This window comes from Parambassis ranga, chromosome 19, assembly GCF_900634625.1.
Source record: "Parambassis ranga chromosome 19, fParRan2.1, whole genome shotgun sequence".
NCBI classification, from domain to species: Eukaryota; Metazoa; Chordata; class Actinopteri; family Ambassidae; genus Parambassis; species Parambassis ranga.
This window is the reverse complement of record NC_041039.1, coordinates 10304580-10327965: the sequence shown is the minus strand read 5'-3', so window position 1 is coordinate 10327965 and position 23386 is coordinate 10304580. Positions and strand designations below refer to the sequence as shown.

General features: G+C 41.8%; 1 protein-coding gene across 1 annotated transcript; it reads right to left on the bottom strand.

Moving 5' to 3' along the window:
• Positions 1–764: 764 nt before the first annotated feature.
• Positions 765–22268, bottom strand: LOC114451514 (supervillin-like). The gene is made up of 28 exons (XM_028430165.1): positions 21774–22268; positions 18581–18615; positions 16097–16158; positions 13901–13998; positions 13031–13133; positions 11618–12156; positions 11403–11538; positions 7074–7221; positions 6911–6991; positions 6690–6776; positions 6339–6522; positions 6056–6228; positions 5633–5788; positions 5345–5481; positions 5057–5204; positions 4811–4956; positions 4563–4738; positions 4246–4381; positions 3782–4082; positions 3474–3628; positions 3253–3355; positions 2966–3173; positions 2758–2891; positions 2520–2675; positions 2096–2239; positions 1792–1904; positions 1536–1691; positions 765–1427 (listed from the first exon to the last, which is right to left on the bottom strand). Exons 1-28 carry the CDS (start codon positions 22142–22144, stop codon positions 1341–1343), a joined length of 4473 nt encoding a protein of 1490 aa, XP_028285966.1. The 5' UTR covers positions 22145–22268; the 3' UTR covers positions 765–1340.
• Positions 22269–23386: the final 1118 nt, after the last annotated feature.

The following is a 23386-nucleotide window of genomic DNA, read 5'->3' as shown; positions in this document are numbered from 1 at the left end:
AAAGGGAATACTGAGCAGTAGAATCTCATACCCAAAGCAATGTTATGTGCCAAGGAATAAGAGTTGGCCTGATATCTGACTCTACATACAATACATGTGTATCAGAAAAGATGCACATTGCAACAAACACTTGTTATTGTTTACATGTTTATGAACAACATGCAGAGAATGTGTCACAGGCAGTCATGTTAATATGTTTTATATGTGACACAGCACACATTTGCTATGAAGGCAGTTTATTATTCTGCAGTTTCTCTCAGTCTCTTGTACACACACACACACACACACACACACACACTTAATACTTTTTAAGTTGTACATTTGCACAAAGACTTACAAAGACATTTCCCTCTGGGATTAATACAGTATCTAAATGACAAGACAAACAATAAGTTTGGTCCCAGACAACCAGAGGGCTGCAATTATTATGCAAATATTAATTAGAATCAGGAAGTATTCAGTACCAAACAGGAAACAAAGCATGGGTACATTTCAATAATAAAAGGCTAAATAATGAGAGTTGCAGGTTATGCTCTCTCACATGCCTGTTTATTACAGGTAGGGTAGGACATTTTGAAAACTCAGTGAGAGTCAGCCAGATTTCGAAAGTAAACACATGCCCCTTTCTCTCGAAGCTCATCCCGAAGCCACGCCTCCAATCACATGGACGAGCATTACCTGAAGACGAGCTGCGGTCTGTGACTTCGGCCATCATGCACGTACCTCTCTGGTGCTCGCAGAGCAGGAAGAGAGTGACAACCAGCCAATACTCCGCACAGGGTCGTCCCGGAGGATTGGCTGATGTTTTTAGCGTTTTATAGCTTCCACAGATGATTAATATTCTTAGTTTTAATGCGAAACTGCCGAACTACCCTACCTTTAAAAGTTTGTCCCAAAGTGGTTATACATCAAACTGTATTTTCTTTTTTGTTTTTTGTTTTACTCAACTATTTATTCTGTTTTCACAGAGCTGGAATTATCAAAATGAATACCTCCCTTATTATTATACAAACCCATTTTCACGTAAACATAAAACACATTCTCTTATGGTATATTACATATTTATAATGCAAGGGTAACTTTTTTTTTCCCAAACAAGAAAATCATCTTTCAATTAAAAATGATTGCACATAACAGCTGGCTAAAATATGTCAGTGACACAGGGCAACATTAAAAATGGCACTCTCATTAAAAATACATAAAGATTTAAACAAAATTGTCCAATGTGCTTTTCTTAATCTTTTACAAAATGAGGATATGACTTTTTTTCCTAGGAATAAAAAAGTAAGAAAAGCTGCTGAGAATAAACAAAACTGACAGACCTACATAAAAAAAAAGGTTTAAAACAGACCCTTGCTTTTCTTCAGATTCTTTTGCTTCCAGTTTGGCAGGGCATTGAACTCAACACGACTCATCTCCAGAAGTGTCTGCAAAACATTAAAGCAAGAGAATAAACAAAGAAAGTAGGATACATTTTATTTGTAAAGTAAACACCCTGCTGTTTTTTTATTTAAAATGTTTCTTTCTAATTCTACCTTGAAGTCCTGGTCAGACAGGTAATCCTCCAGACGTAGAGGGTCCACTCCCTCAGGCGGCGGCTTCCTCGTCAGCTCCTCGATAGAGTACTGCTCCTTACTGAGTTTAGACAGCGCCTCCTGCACTAAGACTACTTTGGTCTTGGAGCTCTCAGCCTGTAAACATACACAAACAGTAGGTAAAGTGAAATAGTGGCATTTCCATCCATGATTAATTTACTGACATGCTGCAACAGCCCTTCATCCCAACACCCACCTTTGTAGTAACACTGGCATCATTTTGCCAGTATGGGAAAATGTTGGTGAAGGTCAGAGGTTCACAGCCTGCTAGGACCAGGTAGGCCAGAGGGGGGCGCCGAGGATTCTTCTCTGTAATGAACCACAAAGGAAATAAACATGTAATCACTTAGCTATGGCTACGGAGTACTAATAAAAATGTAAATTTTAGGATGATTTGGAAGCTTTCTAGTGTCTGCATTTTACATAAATGTCTGCTGATGTGCAATACAGGTGAACCTGTTGGAGAAAAAATGTAGGCCATGTGGCTCAGTCACTCTAACCTTTGCAGTACTGCAACACAGTCTCCATGGCGCACTTCCTCTCATTATCCCAGCGCATCTTTGCAGAGCCGGTGCACGGTGAGTCGTCAGGCTGCCGGCCCTGCCACAGATAGACCTCCATGTGGTTGTCCAGCAGAAACAGAGCTGGAGAAAGTAATGGACCAGGATTTTGTGAAAGTGTTGGCAGCTAAAAAGGCTTGAAAATTACACGGGGAAGAACAGCTTCTTTAGTGTTGTGTCTTAGAGATCTGTCACAGCAAAATTACCGATATTCAGAATAAAAATAACTGTGCTGTATTGGCAGTAGAGCAAACCAGAGGTTGCAGTGGTGTGCTTGTGTTCTACCTACTGCCACGTTCCTTTTTGTGCATCTTTCAGTATACTACAGTGTAGATGATGTGTCACTTGTGTATGTATGCAATACCTGGCTGTTGTGCTGTGTAGAGGTTCTCCTGCAGGAAAGGCATCGCCATGACTCCGTCCGTCACCCTGGCGGGATAATGCTGCTCTACCCCTTCAAATACTCCGGAGCGAGCGCTCAGTCGGAAGAGCCGTGGTGTGTAGTTGTACTTCCCGGGATCTACAGACACAAACACATACTTGTTGATGACCTCACCTACACATGATGTGTCTCTAAGAAATCTGTAGCTGTCCATCCATACCTTCCAACATACAGTCGTAGGCCTTCTTGTCTTGTGTGCCCAGAGCCTTCACAAATTCTGTTGGTTCAGATCCTTCCTCCACCTCCTCCACCTTTAAACGGCTGCTGCTGCTCAGACCCAACTCAGCAGGACACCTTTAATTAATACAAAACCCGTTAGTCTTTGCAAGCCCCATAATCATCCACCAAACATGCATCCTGTGCCATACCTCTGGGTTAGTTTGTCCACAGCTCTTTTGGCCACCTGCTTGGCACTTGCATGTGCTTTGCAGCCATGCCACAGGTAGAGTTGGCCTTTCTGAGCATGAAGCACCACCAGGCTTGCACGGGAGCGCAGACTGGCATTCTGACACTCCACCTCCACCAGTGAGGCCTCCACCTCTGTCTCGCCACGGACACAGAACATCCTGCAGCCACCTGCAGATGAGAGGCAGTCATTTGCAGGAGACATTAAAGAAATTTAAAAAAACTATGCTGCAAAACATTTTGTATTTACCTGTGTTGTCGGCACTGTTGTCTCTGCTGCCCATGTGGATGATCAAACCTCCCTGGAAGAGCTGCAGGAAGCAGGGTGGCTCTTTGCCTTGACTTACCAACACCTGGTTAGCCAATCAAACAAAAAAAAAAACAACACTGATGAAATAGTGTCAGTACAGTCATTTAGGACCTGGCATTAATGCTGTGAAAGAACACAGTGTATGTCTGTGATGAACTGACTTGTGATCCTCTGTGGCTCCCCAGTTCCACTGTCATTAGTGCAGAAGTTCCTTTCTCACTGACACTGGAGTGGCGCCCCTGCCAGAAAAAACATGCAGTCCTCTCTCTTCCAGGTCCGCCAGTACTCAGCTCCCCAGGTTTCTGCCGCTTCCCCACTGACAGACCAGAAGAGAACCACAGTAAATCCAGAGGATGTAACCAGAACTGCTGTTGACACACTTTGCAACCACACTTACATTCACTTCAGTGACATAATGGCCCCCTCTCAAACATGCCACTGTTCTTTCTTTGCTAAAAACATGACTCACCCAGTGTGGTGATAGAGTACTTCCAGCGGATGATGTAGGCATCACCCTCATGCAGCTGGCCCAGACTCTCTTTAGACAGCTCCTCTTCACCGTGCTCCTTTATGTGCCAGGCTTCCACATCCACTGTGGCCAACTCTGCCTGTCTTCCATCCTCTGTCCTCACCAGGCCATGGCCCCGCTGGACATCCACTCCCTCCAGGATGGTCTTCACCGGCCCTGGTTCATTGTCCAGCAGGGTTTTGGCATCACATTGCTGCAGGTCCAAGTCAAGTACGGGACGTACAGAGGTGTGGACTGGGCTCTGAGAAGGAACACTTTAATTTAGTTTTCATTTTGATAATTTACTCTACAAAACAATAGATAAAAAGCCAGAAGATAACAGGACAAAACAAAAACCCAAACAAGAAATACAGTGCCATTAAACACAAACAGCTCTCACATTCTTTGGGCCTCTTGTTGCCTACCTTGCACTCCTCTGCTTGAGATGCTTCCTCCTTCTTCCTCTCAGCCCAGTCCAGGAACTTCTCTCTGAACAGGGACGTCTCGTTGTGCTCTGACAGACGGCCAAACAGAGTCCAGCTTGGTCGACCCTCCCCCTGCCTGATTTCCACACACAAAACTTTCTATCAGTGCCGCTGCAGTGGCAGGGTAAAACCACTAGAGGCTACAATAACACAACAAACGATTTAGTAGTCATTCATGTCGACTTTACATGTGAAGTCACTACAAAATATGCAAAAACCTGCATCAAGCAGTACGATCTTAAACATCTCGTACTCACTGAGGCACATCTTTATTTGTGCAGGAGGCGTCTAAAGGGTTGACTCTGCAGCTGCTGTAGTCGTAGCTGCCAGTGTAAAGCTGTTTGCCCAGTTTGACTGCTACTTTTCTGTCACTCAAGGGCACATCTTTCCCAGTCCACACATACACTTCACAGCCAAAATCGAACACAAGGACCTGTAGAAAGGAGTAAAAAAATTTAGGCTAAGAAATCTAAAGTCTGCATAAACGTCTTTGACTGAGTATTACCTCTTTAGAGTTGAGTAATGACACACTCGGAATGGAGGCCCAGGCATCTTCATGAGGCACCAGTTTGTCTCCCTGAAGTCTGTACACTCCATTAGAGTCTACCACACCACTTTCAAACAGCTCGTCCTCCTCTGGCTCCCCCGCCCCTGTTACACACACACAGAGCAGAAAAACTGTACAGTGTGCATCTCAAATGAGTAGGTGCTACTTTTCACTTAAGTGACATAATAAAGTGTCTGTGTGTACCTCTATATTCGCCCTTTCCACCCAGCAAGCTCCAGAACTCTTTGGCCCATCTGCTTTCAGTGTTAATGCCCTCCTCTAGCACCGTTACCTGAGGGGCTTTACAGCCGAGATCCCTTTTGGCCTGAACGAATGACGCCATTTCTGATGCCTGATCACACAAAGCATATGGTTACGCCTGAGTTCCTTTAGATTCATCACAGGAAAAATGTTGCTTTGATTTTAAAATGATAAGCACCTGTCTTAACAAGCCAAATATGCAGTACTCTTTTTATTCTTTGCATGGTGTACCTTAGCTTTCTCGATGACGTTGGCAAACTCTCCACTCCACATGAAGCAGTGCTTTGGGGTTATTAGCAGGAAGCAGTCTCCACTATTTAGAGAGTGTGCTGTGGGTTCCACCAAGCGCACCTGGACATGCCGCCGGCCTACAAACAAAATCAGCTTTTACTTCTTTGCAAAATCAACTACTAAATTAATTATATTTTCACTCTATTTGCCATTTATTCTAAAAAAGAAACATGACACGTTTTATTATTCAACGATTTATAGAAAACAACTCCTCTTGTTTTTTCTGACCTTTGATGCGAATAAGCATGAGCTTATTGAAAGGCAGTGCGCTGTTGTTGGTCACAACATCTGTGGACTTCACGCTGCGCAGGCTGACTTTGCGAAAGTTCTCCTTGCTGGCAAGGCCCGCCAAGGCTACGTCAGCCAGGTTAGAGTGTTTTGCCACTAGGTGGGAGCACACAAAGACATAACTAATTTTGAATCTCAAGCCAGTGCACTATTGAACTATCAGACCATGTTGCAGAACATGCTACCTACAAAGATAAGTTGTAAAGGTTTTTCAATTCCTTCTTTAGTATTAGACTGAGTAAAGTCAAAAGATCACTGAGGTTAGTCTAGTCTGAGAAGTATCAATAGAGGAACTGAATATAGAGAATATGTAAGGAAATATATATAGTAAGTAAATATAGTATCACGAGTGAGGAGTCTTACTTCTCTCCACCTGGATTCTCTTGGTCTCCACTGTGGCCACATTAAGCCTCTGCTCTGTGTAGACCTGCCGGATGTCATTGCGGGCAGCCAGGGCCCGCAGAGGGTTCCTGGAGCCTTGATTTCTTCTGGTTGGTCGCACAGATCGCTTGTGTTCTGCCACAGCAGAGGTTAGCCTGAAGAAATTATTTATTGATTTCAGAGAATGACAAATACGAGAAAATAATTTAGACAACTTTAAACTGATATTTTTATAAACCTTTAAAAAAAACTAATACAAACTAACTTTGGTGCATCAGGCTGGATCTTGCTGAAGTCCTCCTCAGTCAAGACCACACTGGTGTCCTGTAGCATGATGGGTGAGATGGGTGTGTAAAAGTTCCCAAACGTCTCCTCATCGTCCAGCGTCATCACTTCTTTCTCTGTTTCTGCAGTCACCTCGATGGTGGAGGTCTGGGCTTTGCTCATGCCTGACATCAGAAAACACAGGAAAGACAAAACAGGATCTGTTCATTTTCTGTGGCTATTGAGGGTTTCTTTTGCAGAATTGGGCTCAAGGTGATTCACATGTATGTATGCATGTGCTGGATCGCTTGTGAGATGTGCAAGTTTGTCCATAAACTACAGGGAGATATACCTTTATTATGTAACTTGTCCAGGAAGGATTCCAGCTTGTCGAGCCGTTTATCTCCCTCCACCTTGCCAGCAGTCCTGCTGGAGATTTCTATTGGGTGGAAATAAATAATGATGAGTTTGTAGTGGCATTTGCATGATGTAGTTATTATCAACAGGAATTATTGAGCAATTTTAGTCACTTAACATGCTAGATTGTTAAAATTCATGCATTGACACACAGACCTTCCTGTGGTTTCACGGGTGTGGCGGTGGACTTCTTTAAAGCAAGCGGTGACTCCTCCTTTTCAGTTTCTGACACAAGACCTGGTAGAAAAAAACAGTAATCTGTAAGATGCTTTGCATTAACTCCCATAGACAACCTTTACAGAGAGACCTGTAAACTGACCTCTCTTGGCCATGCGTCCAGCTACAGTGAACTGGATCGAGTCATTGGCTGCCCCTTTGCCTTTGCTCTTCCACTGCTCCTCCTTCTCCTTGAGGATCTTCATCCTCTCACCCAGAGACATCTTGGGCTCAAGATCTACATTGGACTTCTGTGGGAACATTTAGTTTAAGCATAATTTAACTTAGAATTTGTTTTGTTAGAATTCAACAGTTGTGATTATGCAGTAAAGTAACACAAAAAAGTGCTGACACAATCATGCAAGCAGATTAATTCAAGGATGCACTGGAGAAAAATAAATCACAACTTTCTAATTATTTCTGCAGAAACATTCCAAGACAAACTACTTCCAGTGTTTATACAATGTTTATCAGACTTAACACAAACATGAAGAATGTTGAGTCCTGACAATAAAACACCAAAGTCCCCTTTTAATACACTGAGGTAATCCATTACCAATTATTCACTAGAGCATTCTTAAAGTGATTTACGTCTGCTGCCATTTTTGCACCTGAACTCCACCATTAAAAATGAATTAGCGGTGGTTTAACTGGGCCCACAGTCCCAGTGGAGCACAGGAGCTGTGTTAGAGTAATTAATGATATTCCAATCCTGAATATTTGAAGCATTTTATGGCCCTGTGTGGCTTGTTTTTCTTTTCTTTTCTTTTCTTTTTTTTTGCTGTCACCCCCTCTCCTTCTTCACCAATAATGCGTGCTGCATGTAATGTACCATGATGGTGACTTCCTTTCTACACTAAGTTACCCACAGCTCTGTCCATAACTCCATACTATGACAGCATAGGAAAGAAAGAAATTCCACAAAGAAGCTGCTCGTAATGCAGAACATACAGAACTGATTCACACAAGGGTACCAGGAGCGCAGCTTGTACTGCATATAAAGGCAAACAAATGTTTAGGATTCCCAAAAGCAGACAGCTTGTTGCAGTCATACTGCGACCATGAGCACCATCTTTACTGTAAGCTCCAGAGAGTTGACTTAAACATCTGCAGATGTCAGCAGCTGTGGCAAGCTGCAACTTGGCATTAGGAATTAGAACTGGAGGAGTTTTCTTAAAATAAGCTGCCCATTCTCTCTTTTTTTTAAAAAAAAACCATCAACATTAAAGCCACCATAAAATCACATGGCTGAGAGACATGAGAAAAATGTTTTCTGACCATTAGAGTAATTCAATTTGCCTCCAGGTCTGTAGGGCTACTCAGTGTATGGCATACAGACATAACAGCTGTACTAAAACACAGCAGAAACTGAGCTGCCTCCTTACCATGACGAAAAAATTACTTCATGAATCAAGGCAAGTCACTCTGGAATTTAAAAACAGCCACAATGAAAAAACATCAGTTTTCAATTAGCATCAACACACATGTTGACACCATTAAACACTCGTCTTCACAAATAACCCACACACTCTCTCGATCACTACATAACCCCTTTCTTGTACTTTATTGTCAAATATGTTGCATCATGTGGTTAAATATTAGCCTGACATGAGAGAAAAGTTCAGAGAAATACTAGTAATCACACTGGCATGCACTTAAAGGGGTTTGTACAGTTTTACAATATTCCTTTCTTTAACAGGCACACAAAACTCAAAAGGTCACTTGGAAAAAACAAAGCTAGGCTCAACCTGCTCTACGCACTGGCTGGACAAACGTTTATACAACAATACATAGTAAATCCTGAATACTGCAACCTTGTAATATTCCTTTCTACAGCCATGCTGCATTATCTGTCTAATCACACAGTACTGAAGCCCTCTCACACACCGACACAGCCCCTTCCAGCTAGCAGCCCATCTCTGGAGTTAATCAAAGAGGGGAAATACCTTGGCCTGACGGGACCCAAGAGAGGGAGAGGGAGGGCCTCAAACACCCACAGGAAACCATTTTTCTCAGCCCTGCCTTACTGTACGCTGTAGGCATCACATCAGCCAAACCACTAATACAGATATCGACCACCTGTGGACAAGCAAACCACATTTATGTCGGCAAGTGTGCTGACAGTTCTTACTTCTTAGCAGGAATCAGCAAGGGAGTGGTTGTCCAGACTACAGGTTCAGAAATTGGAGCAAAATATTTTTAAGGATTAAGCCCATGCAATCATACACATGCACACACACACACACTCACCTGAAGGGATGGGGAAAGGCTGACAGGCAGGTGTCAAAGAAAGGCAGTCTGCAAGTCATAGGAACAACAGAGGGCAGAGGAAACAGGAAGAGGTGAAGAAGAAAGGAAACATTTTTGACAGGAGAAGGGACAAGAAGCAGGCCAACGTTACACTGCAGCAGCTGGAAATTAGCATGGGAGACTGAAGAGGAGATATGGGTTATTTGGCTGGCATAGAGTGGGTGGGATCATTTATAACGGAGCATTAGGAGAAAGCAAAGATTATAAGAAGAATGAGTCATTTATACTTATAAGGTATAAAACAAGCCAATTTGCTTGTGATGATGGCAAAGGATGATCCTTATTTAATTCTAACAGTCTGCTGTGCCCAACTGTAGTTGATTATCTCTAATACAGTTTCTGAGAATGAACACTTAAGGAAGATATGAACTGTTTATGTGTGGGAGCTGCAGAGAGATTTCAGATTAGTCAGTACTGAGTCATCACTGGAGTACAAAAGCCAGTCATTTAGCCAATCCTGAAGTATTTTAAAGCAAACCCTGCATTTTGTAGGTATTCTTCTAATGTCTGTATGGATTTTGTAAACGGACACTTAAAAACAGTAGCCACAAAGCAGTAGTTTTGTCAGATACAGCTAATCAGCATCAGGGACACACTACTATCCGTCAATTTTACATGTGATTGACGGTCATTCTTTACAAAAATATAACAGACTCTCTTTAAATTGAAATAACAACAAGGCATCACATTACAACACTGTGGTGTATAGAACAGCTTAGCAAGTTTAACAGGAAACATCTGGAGCTGACCGTAGTCTGCACCACGCAGTCTTTGGTCTTCCACATATCCACCAAAGGGCAAAAACATCTGAACTAACTTGGAGATAAAAGAACCATGAAACATCAATGGACATTTTTCCCCTAAAGAGATAAATGTAACAGGAATAGACGCATGCAACTAAATGCCCCATAGCTAATAGCATCAATGTAGTAATGTGGCCAAACTGTGTATTATCTGCTTTAAAGACATAGGTTAGTTTTCCTGATCCCTACAGTAGCAGCCACATTAAACAGCAGTTTCCAATTCGTAGGCAATAACTTCTGATAGAATTAAAGGGAGAAAATCCGCAGACTCTCTGGTCACCGTTCATGCATGCGAGTGTGGATGATGCAGTTTTGGTGCCATTAGATGAAATGTACTAAATTTTTAAAGACTTTGTGTAGAAAGACCACACAAATGTAAAATGACATCATCAGTATCTGACTGGGGATTTGCTCTAATTTTGGTTGCCTGTACTGACTTAGAAAAGTGGCCTTTTCCAGACAGAGAGTAGATTTATTGTAAGGTTCGCTCATCTCTGGATGATCATCCCCCCTAAAAGAGGATCCTGACAGACACCCAGCCAAAAGATGCATTGTATAAAACCATGACATCATCTCAATTTTACAGTCTAGTTTTTGGGGATTTCTCCACTGCTGGAGTATCATTCTGTGCTGGCACCATTCATGGAAGCTAAATGGATATTTCAGAGTTGTTTTTCTACTCAAATCCACAGGCACAGTGGCCATAGGTACACACAAGAGACCATAAAACCTGCATAAAAACTCCAACTCTAAGCATATGTTTCTAAGCCCTCTTTGCTCACCTGTGCATAACTGCATGGATTGAATGTTTATATCCATTTCTGAGAAAGGAAGAACACACAAGTACACAAAAGTTTGCTTATGGACAAACTTATTTTTCTAACTTTGAGAAGAAAGAAGAGGACAAAATCCAACAAGGGAAGGAAGCCTTAGCTTGGAGGCTTTGCAGGTGTTTGGTCATGGTGTAGGATTTTATTTTTACAAGGGGGTAGTAGGTGTGTCCTTGGTTCTCTTTGGGAGGTTTGCTGAGCCCTGGATCTCTGGTTTTGGCATCACCACTCCCCAAGCCCTCCTAACCTCACACCCTACTGGCAGAAAATCAAGGAAACGAGCTGATTCAGCACAGGGAGAAATGTGTCCACAGCCAAGTCTTTCTTTGCACACAAAGCTGAGGGGAAGCTGCAAACAATTTTTTTTCAGTAACTTGTTTTTTTTTTGTTTTTGTTTTTTTAAAGCAATTAACTCCAGCATAAAGAGGTGCAAGTTGGACAATCTGATGAACCTTTTGAGCTACAGAAAGAATGTGAGTGTTTGTTCACCTTTTTCCTCCAGGCGTTTTCAGCATCTTGGAGCTGGTTGAAGCGATCAGACAGTGGTGTCTGGATCAGATCAGATGGCTTGGGCTTCTTCAGTCGGTCTCTCTTTTCACCGTCTCCACTAGAAATCTCATCTAATCTGAAAAAAAGCAAACAAAAATCTATTAGTTTAAGTTAAGTATTAAAATTTACATGTGAATATTTGTGTGTATGCTTACTTCTGTTTGAGCAATGAGCTCTGGCTTCCATCCAAACTGCTTTCCAACTCCTCCACATCCTCTGACACTGTGGAGGTCTGCTCCAGGCTCTCATCTGGCGAAGGACTTCTCATCTCTACGGAGCTCCCTCTGCTGCTACTGCCCTCACTCAGTTGTCTATCCATGCTGAAGCTCCCACCATCTGTAATATCATCAATTAAAGACTCATCCTCTTTGTCATTTTCCTTGTTGACCTCTTCTTCTTCTTCTTCCTCCTCCATGTCATCTTCCTCCTGCTCCTCTTCCTCCGCCTCCTTACTCTCGGCATGGCTCAGGGTGAGGCTGCTTTGCCGGGCTGGCACATGCTCCGGTGTCGAACCCTCGCTGTGGTCTGACTCCATGCTGGTAGAGCGGCTTTTCTTGAGGATTCCCTTGATGCCATGAGGCCCAGAGTCTTGACGCTGCAGTAAGGAGGGAGACTGGCAGGGAGGACTGGGAGGGGGGGAGGCGTCTCTGTTCTTGCTGAGGGGAACAGCTCTTTCAGAATGGAGACTGGAAGGCTGAAGTAGAGGGAGGCAATGAGAGGTTTGTTTTTATTACCAGCCATTATATTTAAAAAAACTGGAAAAGACTGGTAAAGCTGCAATAGAACTTTTGATTATATCAAGACCAACATTTTCCAGCACCTCTGTGTGTTTCCATATAAAAAGTAAAAACCAATTTTCAAAACAGTACAATACAAAACCACAGACAGAAGCTCCCATTCTAGCTACTCCTGTGTCAAGGATTCAAAACTTTATTTACTTTGTCAATAAATCTGACTTGTCTGATGATCTGAGAGCATACTGACTGTTCAAAAGCAGCTATTATGAATCTAAAATACTAATATTTCCCTTTAGAATGGAACATAGTTTTGGCTGTGTGTGTGCAATATGTTATCACTTGAAGGACACAACAGCAGCTGGAACAACAGCAGACATCCTACTGACAGGTTAAAGGTTAGCAGGGAGGGCTGATTTAGGAGGAGATGAAGGAAGAGGAAGATTGTGAGGCCAGCTGGGTGTGAAAGTGCAACTCTAACCTGGTGGTCTGCTTTAATGAACTCCAGAGTGCATGACGTGTATGTGGGTATTTGTATGTAGAAAAAAGATCAGTTTAAGATCTGGGTGATGTCATTCAATTCTGTCCAGATGAGTATGAGTGTGTGTGTGTGTGTGTATCTGTGACATCAATCATAATCTACAAACAAAACTAAACCAGAGCAGAGGGGAAAAAAAATAAAGTTTAGGTGAGTAAGAGGTTTGGAATTGGCCTGCATGTGGTGGAAAGAAGTAGAAGTACAACAGCAGCAGCAGTGTGAAGTATGATCTAAACACAATTCATAAATATTATCTGATGCATTGATATTGCTTTTCATATAAAAGGACACCTCACCCCCTTCTCCTCTGCAGTGGCTGTAAATTCACGCTCCTGCTTCCATGAAGCTTCCTCTGTGGACCTCTCTTTTACTGCCTTGCCTGTGCAGGTTACTGGGAGGCTGAAATGTCAGCAAAAAAAGATAAAGGTGTTAGGTATGCACTATGAGCAAGTTAAAACCAACAGACAATCACTTGGGGTTTTCTGATCAATGTAGGCACTGACCAGCATAATGATTTGTTGATTTGAGAGCTAAAGAGGATAACAGCCTCATAGAGCTTTTTAGGAGGAAAAACATTTTCTTAACAATGCCTTCTTGTTTAGGTACTTAATAAAAATATTCAGATGAAAAATGAGTGCTTTACTGCATGCAGTGTAATTAGTTTTACTGAACCAGCCCAGTGCCAAAGTTCACTTATGGTCACATACAGTGAAATGCTTCCCCCGTTAGGAGCAAGCTAAAACAGTTTGTGGTCCATTCAAACTCCATGAATGGATGAGTTATGGCTTTAAACTATCCAGACTCACACAAACTACAGTGGTTACAGTGCTAAGTACAGTCTGGCTCGTGGTGCTACAGCTATTAACTTCACTCTGGTTTGCATCACCATGGCTACCACTGACCCCAGAGTGTTTGTATGAAAGAAAGTGTTAAAGGGCAGCTCTGCAGGTTTATCTGGTTCATATCTGCAGCTGTTTACGACATTAGACAGTCAGTCTACTCTGGCTGTGTGTGAATCAGTTGGTGTGAAGTGAAATTGCTGAAATATTGTACTTGTGCTGTGAAGCACCACAGCCTATAAAAGTCACTATGTGGAAAAAAGGCAAACCAAGTTTTATTTAGATAGTCTGACAAAGCTGCAATGACAGTCAGTCCTAACGGCTCACCTGGTAGAAGCTTCCTTTTCATCACTGCTGCTTAGCTGATGCTTCACTCTATCAGCGGCGTGCCGACTGCTGCTTTCATCCTCTGTTTCCTCCATTTCCTACAGAGAGAAGCAGCAAGGCCGTAGCCTGAAGGTTACACTTACATTTGAAAGAAATGCTTCTGAAGTCCCACACTGGCTGTAAAGAAGATTCTTGATAAGGGAAGTGAATGAATGAATAAGACTCCACCCATCCACATCAGAAGAGTAGTTAACCCCTACAGTACCACAGCTGAGTTGTTTAACAGTCGTGAGGGGAAAAAGAAGGGTATATTAAGTCAAAAAGAAAGTATGAGACATCTTTACACTCCGAGTACATCAGCTTAAAATTTAAATGGTAAGGGATGAAGGCTGCTGGTACCACATTTTCCACATTAAAGTGAACTATCCTCAGGGGAATCATTGTGGTTATTATTTTTTGACATCTCTGTGGGTGCACTGTCTGACTCAATCTCCTTTTTAAGACACTTAAGTTGGAAGGTCGTTCTTTAATATCCATTTACTGGTTGCTAACAGTTGTGAGGCATACATACAAATTCAATAATCCTATTGTTTCTGCTAAAAGTAAAAATGTACAGAAAAGGACCTGATTTCTAGTTTGACCTCAGTCCACACTTTTCTGAGAGGCTGTGTGACCTGGTAAAAATAAGTGGATCTTCAGCTGTAAGAAAAATACCAGCAATCATTTTTATAATTTAGAACACAAGTGATGCTCACTGATTATAAGGTGTATTCTACTCAGCAGGATGTGCTGCCTTCTGCAAAACACATTCAGGAAATTCGCTTAGAAAATATAAATGAGCTGCATCTCTCCATGCACTCCTTTTATTGCCTCCATCCATGCTGGAAAGCAGACGTTCTGTAACCTCACTCCTGCTCTGTCTCCTCTGATGGAGACACTGACTCACTGGAGGAAATAGAAATGAGTGATAAGGAAAAAGTGAAGACAAGAAAGGGGTATCAGACCCTGCTTAAGAAAGATACCTTAAAATAAAAGATCTGGGTCAAAACAAAAGCCAAAAACAGAGTGAGTAGAGTGACTTTAAGATTGTTTGTGGGAGCTTGCTTTCCCAGCAGGTTTTTGGTTGGAGCAACTAGCTGCCATCTGGGTTCACTTGGCCAAACTTGGCACCAGTCCTGGTCTGTAAAGGCCAAGTTAGAACAGCTATTTACATCAAACGTCATGAAACCTAACCACTTCTGAAACCTGAGCAGCCTGGGAAAACCCAATTCTCGGTTCATTTCTAAGCACACATGTGGAGATATCCCTCAGGACCGGGGACATTATCAAGTTCTTGTTCCTGCGTACATCTTTTAGTCCGCTAGCCTCTTCTTCCCACTGTTTTAAACCCCCACCCCCCCTATGGACTGTGTGAGGTGAAGTCATGACTTTGGCCAAGCTAGCATCCAGGTGCAGGACAACTCAGCTCTGTATGGAACAGCTCAATTTGTTATTAATGGAGCAAACTTCCAGAGGGGAGTTGAAGTGTACACCAGCTGCACTGGAAAAGGCTGTAAGTAAATCAGCAAGGAAAATCAAAAGAATCAACCATAGACAGCAGAAAATTTATGATTTAGTAACTGCGCCATCACATATAACTTCCTAAATTTATACTTCTAAAACCATTTGTAACTACAGAATTTTAAAAAGTGACAGCCTGGTAGAGGAAAGGTACTTCCTCACATGCTCTTCCATCACTTCAGAGGCTAAATCTTCAATCCAATCTGGGGACCGACAGGCTATTGAACGCTGAGCAAACGTGAGCAAAGGGCCAATTTTTCTGGGATTCCAGTGCAGCAAGCGGATATCAGGAAAACAGATATCAGCCATACAGGCCAAGATTGCCTGTCCATGTGCCAATCATTGTTTGCTCGACTAGCCGCAAAACTGGACTTGGAAACAGGACATGACGCCTACGAGCAGGCAGCATACAGGTCGGTAAACAGGATTGTTTAATAAATTTGGTTAACAAATAGGATAGGTAACGACAGGGCCTTTCGATTCATTTGCTTTTCACACGGACCATTTAAACGTGGTCTACAAACAGACACAGAAAAAAGCTACCCATAAATTCATCATATTCACAAGCACATATCACAAGCAGTCACAAAATCCAAAAACCTTTCATAAAGAGAGTCAGATATTAAAATATTGTACCTTAAAATTGGACACCTTGGAGGTTACACTCTTTCTGGCTGAGTCCTCTGGCTTCTCATCCACTGTAAAACACACATTTACATCAGAGTGACCATAAACAACAATGAGTATTCATGTGTTCAAACAGTGAGTAGTCTTCCTGCCAGTAACATATTGTAGTAACAGCAAGGGTGTTGCCTGATAAGACAGACCATATGTGTTTGGTATCCACAACATGATGCATTGTTGGAGGTCTGAGGAGACATGCAACTAGAGAAAACAACTGACAGGCACATTCACAAAGACAGCCTGACCAGGTCATTTATGGCTTGCATGCACACATTGGTCTATCTCAGTCAAAATACACTCCAAGGGGCAATAAACTGCACACACACTCACTTAAAGTCTTTTGGGTCAAGTGGAAGTCATTGTCGCTGAAGAGAACAGCTTGAAAAACCTAGATTTATGAAAGTGACAATCTTATTGGCTTCAACAGTGTTTCTAAGAGGTTTTTGGACCAGAGACTGAAATAAAAGGAGGAATATTTACCTTGTGTTTGGGAATATACACTGGAGAGAATTATGTCTCATGTGAGAGGTCTAATCAAAACCAGTCTTGAGAATGTAATCTTCTAATCTGAACAAAAGGAAACCATTACGTTTAATGGTATTCCCCAACAACACAAATTTCTTAAGTCAGCACACTCTGATCCACTCCCACTCTAAATCTGTTTTTATTGCCCTGACAATGTGACATTTCAAGCCAAAATAATAGCATGTCTCTGACAAAACTCACAGTTTCCAATGGAAGAAAAAACAAAAGCTCCAGTTTTGATTTATGTCTCCAAGCTCCCCTGCTGTCCAGAACCTAGCATGATTTAACTCAGATGAAGAAACATTAAGCATCGCAGACTGGTGACTCCACTCAGACTGTACTCTTATAGTTTTGACTTCAGTCCAAATGTTTTTACATCATCATCAGTCCAACATCCAAACTAAAGAGGAAAAAAGGAAAACTAGAGATGGGGGGGGGGGGACTCTCTTAAGACTCTTCCATAAGTGTTTTCATCCATCCTAAAAGGCAGCTCTCTTAGAGCTGCTGAGAGCTTATTGGATAGGCCTTTGACCTGGGAATGGCAAATAAAACACACAGTATAAAGATGTTTATATGTATGAAATAAAAAGTGCCAGAAATTTACATTATTGTTAAGGGTTACAGTAAAGGTGTTCTCTCAGAACCAACAAATGCAAAAAAGAGTACTTTAATTCAAACACAAAGGTCTTTTTTAACTAGCAAATGTCTACATGTACTGTATATATTATTTGGAGAAACCCTTGGCCTGGACCTGGAATTCAACATTGACTCCTCTGCCAGCTTGGACAAGAAGGCCAATCAGCCATTATGAATGCACTGCTGAGGCTGTGCAGTGCAGAGAAGCCACATGTGAGCCATGTGAAAATGTATGTGGTATTGTGTGTGACAGTCAGTGGAATATTGACAGCACCAAATGACTGCTCATTTCTGTCCTCACGCTGCATTTTAAATTTCACACCCTATCATCACAGATCAGACCGTTTACTGAAGAGAAGAAAATATAGCCAGCACTACTGCTGCAATGACACAAGAGATACAGAGGTTGGCTCCTACGACAGAATATAATCTGTGTTTGGATAAAGCATGTGGTTTATTTACACATGAATACACCTGCTCTGTCGATCAGAAATAAAATAAATCTTTCAGACTTCCTGATTTAAATTAAAGGGCAAATAATAATTGTAATTGTGCAAATAAGACATTACACAACAGCTTAACATGTTCTTAACATGTTATTCAATGTGCCATATAACCTCTGTCTCTTCTCTTGTGCAGTCTAGTGCACACACACAAACATCACTCACTGGCAAGTAAGCAAACACAAAGCAACGCAGACAGTGAGAAGCATACGGGTGGTTAAATAGGCAGAAAGCCATTGACACAGACACAGACACCCGAGCTGTGGGCTCAGGTGGCTGAATGTCAAAAAGGCAGCCAGCAGTCCGTGTGTAATTTTGGCACTTCCTTCTCATTAAAGCAGAGGGCCTTTGCACACGTAATCTTTTTGTGTGTTTCAGTTAGATGGTTAAATTAAGCATTCCCAGTAAATATCTGCGAGGAACCACCTTTATGGAAGGACAAGCACAAAAGAGTCTCCAAACATATGCCAAACATTATCTCCCCCACTTTAAAAAAAAAAGCATCACCTGAGGTAAAACATTCACTTTAGATTATACATCAACAACTAACCCGAGCCAAGCACATCAGTAGGTTTATTTTCTTTCGCTCCTCATCAGTGAAAGAGTACTAAAAAGCCAACATCTATAAAACCAGGTTGGTAATCTGACATCAGCAATGAGCTCAGTGTTCCTTTCACGCTGAGTAATATGGGACCTGAATGACTTTGGGGATAGCGAGGTCTGTGGAACAATAGAGGATCTGAGTGCAGTGAGAGTGGAGAGTTCATCTTACCCTTTGGCTTCTCTGTGTCATCAGTTTCCAGCAGCCTAGCAGAGACAGAGAGACAAATGAGGTCACTCTGCAACATAATGAAGTGATGACAGAATTTACATGTGTGATCGACTGATGCTTAGCAGGAAAAATAAGCGGTCTTACAAACACAGACGCACAATCCACACTTGTACAAAATAACTGGATACATACACGAAAGAGACAGAAATGCAGCAAATCACTTACTGTGCCCCATATGCATCCAATAACATTTATTTATTCTGCTCTCCTGGTACCATGTTTTCCATGATATAACAGCGATGCAGTGTCTGAAGGTGGCCACTCATCTCTAAGTAATGGGCGTTAAAAATGGATGGGGACAGCAGCTGCCTGTGGGGCAGCAGCGATGATGTAACAGGAGGAGGGAAGAGAACTGCTTCAAACACAATAGAGTATCATGGTGGACATCTGGGAGGGGTCAAAGGTTATTGAAGAAGAGGACACAGATGCAAGCTGATCTGCTGTTTTATTTATTGGCTAAATAAAACCTGCTCCATATGAAATGCTTAGCTTAACATAGTGTTCTGCTCAGACACACATCTAGTGATGGTGTACGACAGCATGCCATTTGCAGGTGAAATCCGAGCCACTTTGTTTTTTTGTTTTTTTTTTTTTAAATCAGATCATGGAAATGTGTAGAGGGTGGAGGCTTTCTATCCTTTTCTATCACAAACTAGCTGTGATAATACTAAACTGTATTCCAGGGTTGGGTCTGACTTTCTATTGTTTGAATTTTCCATCCTGGTGTCATGTTTAAGTACAAAAATAATATACAAAATTATTTTTATTGCATAATAAACAGGTCCAAGTTGAGGTTTGCTTACCATTGAAATTAGTCTGTTTTGTGGCAAAGTATTTCTGGCATGTGAGTAACAATGCTCACAGTTACAAGCGAGAGTGAATGTAAAGTGCAACACTACATTCAACACTGGTGATCTCCACCTCAACCTACTGTTGTCCTCGAGATCTAACACCCTCCTTTAGAACCACACCCACACTTTGACACCCGACTAAAAGAGAGAGGTGACAACAGTGCACTGCCAAAACTAACCATAGAAGAAGAATGGTGTGCAGTGCAAAGGGAGTGCAAGAAGTGAAACAGCAATTCAGACAATTCAATTCAGAGAGTAATGGGAAAGTTAAACCCATCAATTTAAAGCAGGTCCTTGCTGCTAGATACAGCTAGACATACATTTTCCACAATTTGTTTATCGTTGCCATTAAAATGTGCCCATCTGTTTTATACCATATCTTTCTAGTGAATTCATCCCTGTAATGCCTCAGTTAACTTTAACTGTTGTTGACAACACACTGAAGACCTCAGCCTCACTTCACAAGACAAAGGCAGAGTGCCAAACATGCGGGTGGCCAACACAGGTGGCAAAACAACCCAGAAGGCCATGTGTAACTAATGTCTGCTGTTCAGACCCAGAAGCTGCTTTTATCCAGTGTTTGAAACATTAATGTTATACAGGATACCCCATTTGTGAATCATATTTTTGTTCAGTGATTACTTTACTGATTAGTTTGCCGGCATTCTCTCCAGATATTTTGTAGCAACAGCTTTAACAAACTTTAACTACTCACTGTGACTGTCACTGTCTTCTCTTACATATAAGAGATAAGAGATATACAGTACATAAAAAATAACAAATGATGTAATGAAACACTATACAACCTGCGTTTCTTAAATTACTAAAGGGTATTTAATTAACAATAAATGTCAAAATGTAAAGGTTTGGAATGTCACCCTTCAACTGTAACGTCACAACCACAGGATTCCTGTCTGTGGAAGATAAACCTGTTGACAGACGTTTTTCATTTTCACTGTGACAGCAGAGCTCCAGTTTCCTTTATGCTATTCTGTCACAGACAGACAAGCATGTCACTTATGGACGATAGTGAATTTTATAAAAGCTCCAAACACATAGCACAAACTAAACTAAACCAGGAATACTGAGTTTAAAATACAAATTAAAATACAAAATGACAGTTCAATTACCCAATAGACCTGAGGTTTAAAGCAAAAATATAAACCGCCAGTGTCTAACAGCCACTCTGTATGTTGCATAAGACAGCACAGCGGAACTGTAAACCTCATAACAAAACTGACAAGATTAGTAGCTTACATGAGAGGCATGTGAGACAAGCACATCAACACACCAAGCAGTCGACGTGTTCTCTTTAATTAAAAATGTACTTCACTCTGTATTTTACCAAATATGTTTTGTGCTGTGGTGAGTCAATACTCTTAAGAGACGTTTTTATTGCATTTCATGAATTGCAAGACAAAATGTAATCCATATCCAGAAAAATTACTTGGAGCAGGTTAGGAAGTCACTCGTTACAATATTTTGACAGATTTAAACACACCATCCTGCAACTTGCCATTAGCACAAACTTAAAGATGAACACTTGATAGCTTGGATTTGCTAAGACATGTCAAGCTACCTTTTTTTGACATGCCTTTTCTCATTAAATTAAGTGGTTCATAAGATCTAACTGTCCATCAATCACATTCATCTTGATATCTTGCTTCATTAGGCATGAGCCATGAAAACTTGGCAGGGCTCAACTCTGCACCAGCAAGCCCCAAATTCTGACATTATCTCAACACTCTGTCCTTCTCAATGCTTCTCTTTCCATCGTCACTGCCTCGGGCAGTTTGTTCAGGAACAGACACGTCCGGCTATGTGCACACACGAGAATCCCCAGCTTGATTACAGCTCAAACATCCCCAGACCTTCGACTGGACATGTTTTACTCCATTTATGTACAATTCTAAGTACAGCATTACCGGCAACCAATGAGAAAACTGCCAAGGTCTTCCAAGTAACCCTGACAATCCCACTTAGTAGATTTGGTAAATATGTGCGATCCCCCCATTTCACTGTGAACATAAACAAGCAGCTTGTATGTCATCACAGCAAAACATACCATGGCAAAATAAATGTGGCTGTGCTCTACACACATGGCCAAGTTTGGGAATGCTAGCAGTTGTGTTTACTTCAAACGGTAGATAGCACTAAGTGTTCCCCAAATGTGCTGATTTGTTCAGTCACTGGGGGCTCATCTACAGTAATGACCATCTTTGAGCTGCAGTACATCTCATTGAAGTATTTGTTTGTTAACAATTGTGTGTAAATGAACTCACCTGGAATGAGAATACATCTTTCTGGAGCTGATGGCTTCTGATTTTGTGTCTGTTTTTAGCTGAATAGTAGCCTCTTTTTCCTGAGGTTCATCCTCAATGTGTTCCACAGATGCTTTATTTCTGAGGCCCCTCCTGGTATACATTTGTTCTGATCCATTATCCTCACATTTATCCCTCTCCTTAGTTGCTGAAGACACCGTTTCGGATGTGTCACTGATCTTCCTGTCCCGTCTGACATATTTGGAGGTGAATTCCTCTGTGTTGCCATAGCGCTCAGCCAGCTCCCTCCTTCTTTCAGCTTTGTAACGAGCGATTCGCTCAGCTTTTGTCTCTGGTGCAGAGCTCTGCAAGGTGTCTATTCCGTCCATCATGCAGTTTGGTGGCGTTTATGTGATGAAATTCAAAGTTGTTCCTTCAAATGATGTGGTGTGCAACTTTTTTTTTTTTTGGCTGATCTCTCGTGGCAGCAATGTCTCACTCCATCAAAACCACCACAGTGCTGCAAACAAGGAAGGAAGACATCATTAGCAAATCACAATTAGAGCACAATTTCCGCTGGCTGGTTCTTCAAGGCTGTGCAACATTGAACCAAAACATGTACCTCTGAAAACGCCTCAGCTGCAGATCTCCAAAGCCCTGCCCAGCCCCAAGCAACAAAACCCCCCAACACTCCCTCCCTGAAAATGATATCAGCCAGCTGAAAGACTGCTGACCACCGCATTGAGACTCTCATATAACCTCTGTTCCAGTGACTCATTTTGAGCTAGTTGGAAGGAGGAGAGAAATAACAACATCACATTTATTTCCTTACTTGTTGTGGCTTAATAGCTGCTAATCCCTGCTTGGAAATTACCCTAATATATAATGATTTTATATTTTTACTGCATATACAATAATTGAGAAAGCTTACATTGCCTGTACCTGAACCAACGTGTTTTTTTCCTGTAGAGTTGTACATAGCCTCTCAAATAGTGCACGCTAGAACAGGCCTTTGCTCTCTGTGTTCGTTGTAATGATAATCAGTTAAGGATCTCCTTTCCACAACTTTTAATACCTAGTGAGTTCCATTTAGGAGGTAAAAACTAGGAGGCTGAATTGAACTCATTTTGTTCCATTAAGCATTCACAGAGCAGAAAACCGCACATGGCTCGGTTGCAGCGGTATGAAAACTCTACTCACTTATGTGCATCGCCAGCTGACAGCAGCAATAACCATCATATGTGTACTCCATACTGAATGCAGGGGCTTTTCCACAGACATTTCTCACTGCACAAGTATGCTAACAATTCTTAGCGACAGGAAGGGAGAAGAGACAGAGTAGCCCCTTGATCTCCCTTCAATTATAGGGCACAAGTTAATTTAGCAATTTCTCCCATTTATAGGATAAATAGCATCATGATGTCTGGACAATGTTAGTAACAAGAGTCAAGAAGAACCAAAAAGAGAATATGATAAATGGGTCAAGGCAAGAGGGCAAATAAAGGTGAGACTAGTCATGAGGTGGAATAAATGAGTTGACTCCAAGAGTCTATTCCACAATGATGTCAACCTTCAAAAAAAATCTCCAGTGCGCCCATTCTGACCATGGACCACCTGCTGGTGCATAAAATCCA